Below are 5500 nucleotides of genomic sequence, written 5' to 3' on the forward strand. Positions count from 1 at the left end.
AAAAAAAAAAATCAGCAACAATGTTGTTTAATACATAAAATTCATAAATACAGGCTAGTCTGAGTTCACGTAACATTCTGAGTAGGATTTGACATTGCAAAAATAGCTGGATTCAGGACTCAACAGAGGAGCCGTGCATTTTGAACGGTTTCTGAACGTTTGGTATGGTCAGAACTGCTTCCCTACTCTCGTCAGCTTCTAAGCCTCTCAACACCCTGTTTTGTTGGAACCCTAAGGGGGCGTTTGGTTCGAATTTTCCATCAAATCACATTCTATGGAATCAGTTTCTCATTAAATTTAAACCATTTGACTCATTTTTGTAAAAAGCTGATTCGGAGTCGTGGTGTCCAGTGGAATCCCACATTTCAACTAAAATCCATGACTCAACTGGATTAACCTCAATAGGTTTTTTTTTTTTCGCTAAAATTTTATTTCATAAGAAGACATAAAAGAAGAAAAATTACAACCCAACAACCAATCCAACAATAAAAAGAACCAATAGGTTAATCCAGGATTGAGTCATGGTTTCTAGGGTTGTTATAAAAAGCCTAGATTCACTCTGAATCAAAATTTTCGGAGTTGTGCGATTTTTACGGTGAAGGTCGATCGGAGTTTACCTGAAACAGAGAGACGGAGGTGAGATTTCTCTTCGTCTTCCTCTTCTTCTTCTTCTTCTTCTTCTTCTTCTTCTTCTTCTTCTTCTTCTTCTTCTTATTCTCGAGGATTCTTCTTCCTCTTCCTCTTCGTCTTCTTCTTCTTCTTCTTCCTCTTCTTTTTCTTCTTTCTTCCTTCTCTTTTTCTTCTTCTTTTTCTGTGTTTAGGGTTTCTCACGTTTACCCTCCTTCCATGATAGATGCTCGCAGCTGAGAAGAATTTGAAAACCGAGTTGATTGAAGGTGAGATTTCCCCTCTTCTTTGTTTTCTTCTTCTACATTTGTGTTTTATTAAGATTATTGAAGTTCGGTTTCTATTTTTCAGGTTGTAAACTTTATATCTAGGGTTTACCCTCTTTCCAAATCAGACACTCGAATCCGAGGTTTGAATCTGCAAAACCGAAGCTTGATTTAAGGTGAGATTTCCCTTCTTATGTGTTTTTTTCTTCTTCGTCTGTGTGTTATTAAGATTATGGAAATTCGGTTTCCATTTTTTCAGATTTTCTTCTTCTTCTTCGTCTGTGTTTAGTTTCTCACGTTTAAGATTTGAGTGGCTAGAAAGCAGTTGGGAACTTAACCGGCGAAGAGAGAGAGAGAGAGACCTACAGTTTCTTTTGCTCTTTGTGTTTTCCATTTTTTCCTCTCTGGTAAATGCTGATACATTTGGGGAAGATCATCGAGATCACTTCTTTACTGAGCTCAGGTAATCCATTCGATCATTTTCTTTAACTTCCTTTGTTATTCTGTAAAGAATTTCTGTTGCAGAGATAGTTTTTTTCCATTTTTGTAGTTTTGAGATGCTTAAATTTCACTACCATTATGTTTGGATCTGATGAGACTGCGTTTTTTATGATTTCTTGTTGTAGAATTATGATTGATAAAAGGAGTAGCGATCATGGCACTCGTGAGGTCAACCAAAAGGCTTATAGTTGATGATCCCATCACTGTTTGATCAAGGTGTGTTTTCAGTCTACGGATTTGCTGGTTTCAGTCTAGGGGTTTGATGATCCCATCACTGTTTGAACAATACTATTTCTGATTTTTTTCTTAGTGTGTGGGGTTGGGGGAGGCTGCTGTTTATTGGTTGGGTTTCATGATGTTTCTCTTTTGTGATCTCCTCGCTCGGCGTCCTTCATTGGGCCTTTGGGGGTATCTGTTGCATTGCATCTTTACAGATGGTTTCTTACTATTTCTTTGTTGTGCTCTCCTTGCTGTCTTTTATTGGGGTGCCCTGTTGTATTGTGTCTTTACAGATGAATGTGTTTAGTATATATCTACAAATATTTCAAATGAGTTTGATGCAGATAAATCACCTAATTGGGCTTATTTTATTAGAAATCAATTGTTTGTTGGGTTATGTATGTATTGTGCTTTTGATCTCATGTGTTTTCATTGTTAATAAGCCACTTTAATGGACCTATAAAATGGGTAGAGGCTAAACATACAAGATTAGTTAAATGTCTTTAGTTTATTCATTTTAATTGGTATTAAGTTTTTTAGTTAGGCTGGATTAGGATTCTATAAGTCCATTCCTATTATGAATCAGTTTATTTACATTATTTTAGTTTGCTAGTTAATTTATGTTACCTTATTAGTTAAGGATTGGGTTAAGCCTTTCCTTTTTAGTGTTTGAGTTTGTTTTTGAGTCCTTTATATAAGTTTGTAAGGGGTTTTAGCCTAGTACATGAATTTGATTAATGAGATTTTGGCTTGAGGATTTTCTTTTGCGCCTGAGAAAGTATGCATGTTGTCGGACTCAGGTAATGGTGGGAAATCCTTGGAATCAGTGTGATTCTGATCTAGGATTGCTAGTGGAAAGCCAAAGGTCATAGTCTTCCTTTCTATTCTACATTAAAGCAAGTAGGTGTACTGTCGAAATTTCTGCAATTCCTAATCTGATCAGGAATTCATATGCATTACTTTCTTTTCCCTTTTTTTTTTTCGCATGAATTTGAGTTAGGAGAACCTAGCGATTAGAATACCTTCAGATTTTGAGGATATGTTCTTTACTGTTCTAGAGAGACTCGATCAGAATCTCTATCAGATCTGACCTGCAGATCTGGTTTTATTACTGAATTTCCTATTCTACCCTTATCTCTAAGTTGAGATTCTACTTTCTGAATATTGACTCGATTTACTGGTTTTATTAATCTTTCACCACTGAGATTTATATCCTTATTTTCTGAGTTCTGTTTTGAGTGGTAAATTTACTGTTATACCCCTCTCCTTGTCCAACTAGGATTGACTGATATTCTCATTTCCAGCCCTTGGATTGAGTTGGAATTTTCAGCAAGTGTTCTACCCCTGATTTACTGAACTCGACTTGAGTTTCAGGTTCATCCAAGTCTTTGATTGAAAGTCATTACAGTTTTGCATATTCTGATTTAATTTTCCAGATTTTCACTATTTCTCTAATTGGGTTGAATCTGGCCGTTGAATCATTGTTGTCTTTTGAAAGCTTATTAACCACTTTCAAATTTGGAAGCAAAGGCTTAGAGCATTGGGTGACCTACAGAAGCAAAGTGGATTGGGTTGGAATGCATCTGATATGAGATTTGATGCTCCTCAACACTTCTGGAATGACTATAAGGTATAATGGAATTTTTTAAATTATAATTTCTATATAATTGTGTTTTTTTATTTCTTACTTACAACATAAGCACATTGACATTGTCCTTTATATTACTAGAAAAAAGAACAAAAGTATTGGAAGGAACATAGTGTGCTCCCAATTCACCTTGAAGTTGGAGCTTTGCTAAGGAAAGAGATAGCAACTGGGAATGATTCAACAGTCCCCTCTGAAGCTGCCACTGAAGTTATGATGGACGTGACAGGTACTCAAGTTGAGGGAATAGGGAACAATGATGGTGTTGACTATGAACCTATTGAAGAAGAAGAAAGTGTTCCTTCCACTGCCATTGGTAGTACTAGCCGTTCTCGAGGAAGACCTCGTGGGTCCGTCAATAGTGGTAGAGAAAAGAGGAAGAAGGGTGCAGCTGAAAAGGTGGTAAGTCCATTGAAATCGATTGCTAACTCAATCGAAAAGATGGTAATGAGTGAATCTCAGTCTGAATTTGGGAGAGCAATTATAGATGTTGTTGATGCCATTCCAGACCTCAATTTTCAACAAAAGTTTAAGGCCAAGGAATATTTCATGGCCAAGAAGAATTCTACCATTATCTTCTTGGAAACAAGAGTAGAAGATAGGCGAAATCTACTTGAGATGTACTTGCCAGAGATTGAGAAGAATTGAGGTGACAATAGGAAGTGTGAAGAATTCGAAGACAATGGTTTTTTGAATATAAATTTGATGTGTTTGGTTGATGTAACTTGATATTATGTTAAGTCTGTGATAGTATTTTCTATGCATATTTCCTCTCTTGAAAATGTTTGTGTTAACTTACAGATGACATCGAATGTATCCGCTTGTGCTATTGCGAAGTGTGATTACTGTGGTAAAGATTGTTCAATTTTCACTTCTAAGTTAGGGTCACATGTTGGAAGGAAATTTTTTAAATGTTCATTGAATTGCCCCTTCTTCATGTGGGTTGACCATCTTAAGATGTGTGAGTGTGGGAACGGTCAATGTAAGGTCAGAACTGCGAAGACAAGTGCAAATTATGGTCGATATTTTTGGTGTTGTCCACAATCAACTGGGGTATGAATTTCTTAAATTTTTTATTTTTTATTTTTTAGGAAGATTTTTTTTTCAGATGTTTAAGATTTGAATGTTTATTTCCTTATATTCTTATAAGATGATTATATTTGCTACCTAGGTTGAAAACAAAGGTTGTGGAATGTTTGAATGGATATCAAATTCAAGCCCAAGTTGTCATACTTACCAGACTCCACCTAGGTCACTATGCTCAGAAACCTCAACTTCATCATCTCCTTCCCCTTCATCAGACTATATCCAAGGATACTTGAATGGTGCAATAAAAGAATCGAAGGGTCATACGAGGATATTGAGAGATGTTCTTGACACACTCAAGAAGCTTGATTTAAACAAAAATGTAGGATGAACTTTTTTGGAAAACAAAAAGGCCGAAGCCATTGTAATGATAAACGTTTCATTATCATTTGGTCCTAAGTACCTATATTACTTGTATAAGTCGTTGGAGACTATTGTTTCTACCCACTTTAAAGAAGATCTATCTCCATAATCCAAATCAAGCTCTGGTTTGGGCAATTTTCAGATATGAAGCATATGAAATTACTGTTGATCTGACCAACAGATCATGATTCTGTTTAGTTATGACTTAATTTGTCATATATAGAAGGTTGCTCTATCGAGGTTTGAAGGCCATCAATAATAGAGATGTCCATCAGTTAAAATTTTCACATATTACCATAAAAAGGAAAAAATAAAAAAATAACCAATAAAGTATATGTGTGGAACAAATTTTGGTTTTTGATTTTGTTTTTTGGATTTTTTTTTTAACCCAACAGAACATGGGTTCAAAGACTCAAGGATAACCAAACAGTTTACACTCAGAATCAATGGCTAGAATTAAGGTAACCAAATAGTTTTTCACTCAGAATCAAGTGACAGAATCAGGGTAACCATACAGTTTTCCACTCAGACTCAAATGACAGAATCAAGGGAACCAAACAGTTTTTTTACCGAAAGGTAATTATTCCAAAGAAACTCATTCATATGAGTTAGATCCAGAATCCTAAATCCTTAGAATTTGATCCAACGGATAATTCGAACCAAACACCCCCTAATTCTCTTTTGTTAGTTGCTGCAATATTGTAACAAAAGTTTGAAAATAAGATTTTAAAGAGTTTTTACTAATAAGGTAACTAAAAGAAATAAGGGAAAATTTTTTTTTTTTTGGGTAAAA

General features: G+C 35.3%; 1 protein-coding gene and 1 long non-coding RNA gene across 3 annotated transcripts; both read left to right on the forward strand.

Annotated features, from left to right (window-relative positions):
* Positions 1-532: 532 nt before the first annotated feature.
* On the forward strand, positions 533-1725 carry LOC122066839. 2 transcript variants are annotated; one of them, XR_006136492.1, is made up of 5 exons: positions 533-636; positions 854-896; positions 979-1069; positions 1212-1356; positions 1520-1725. It is a non-coding gene; the product is annotated as an uncharacterized LOC122066839 (long non-coding RNA). The 2 variants fall into 2 exon arrangements; XR_006136493.1 differs by having other exon boundaries at positions 1219-1356.
* Positions 1726-2883: 1158 nt separating this feature from the next.
* On the forward strand, positions 2884-4040 carry LOC122066834. Its single transcript, XM_042630666.1, has 2 exons — positions 2884-3243; positions 3343-4040. The coding sequence occupies exons 1-2, from the start codon at positions 3202-3204 to the stop codon at positions 3904-3906; spliced, it is 606 nt and encodes a 201-aa protein (XP_042486600.1). The 5' UTR covers positions 2884-3201; the 3' UTR covers positions 3907-4040.
* The last annotated feature ends 1460 nt before the right edge of the window (positions 4041-5500 follow it).

This window comes from Macadamia integrifolia, unplaced genomic scaffold (genome assembly GCF_013358625.1).
Source record: "Macadamia integrifolia cultivar HAES 741 unplaced genomic scaffold, SCU_Mint_v3 scaffold2608, whole genome shotgun sequence".
Lineage (NCBI taxonomy): Eukaryota > Viridiplantae > Streptophyta > Magnoliopsida > Proteales > Proteaceae > Macadamia > Macadamia integrifolia.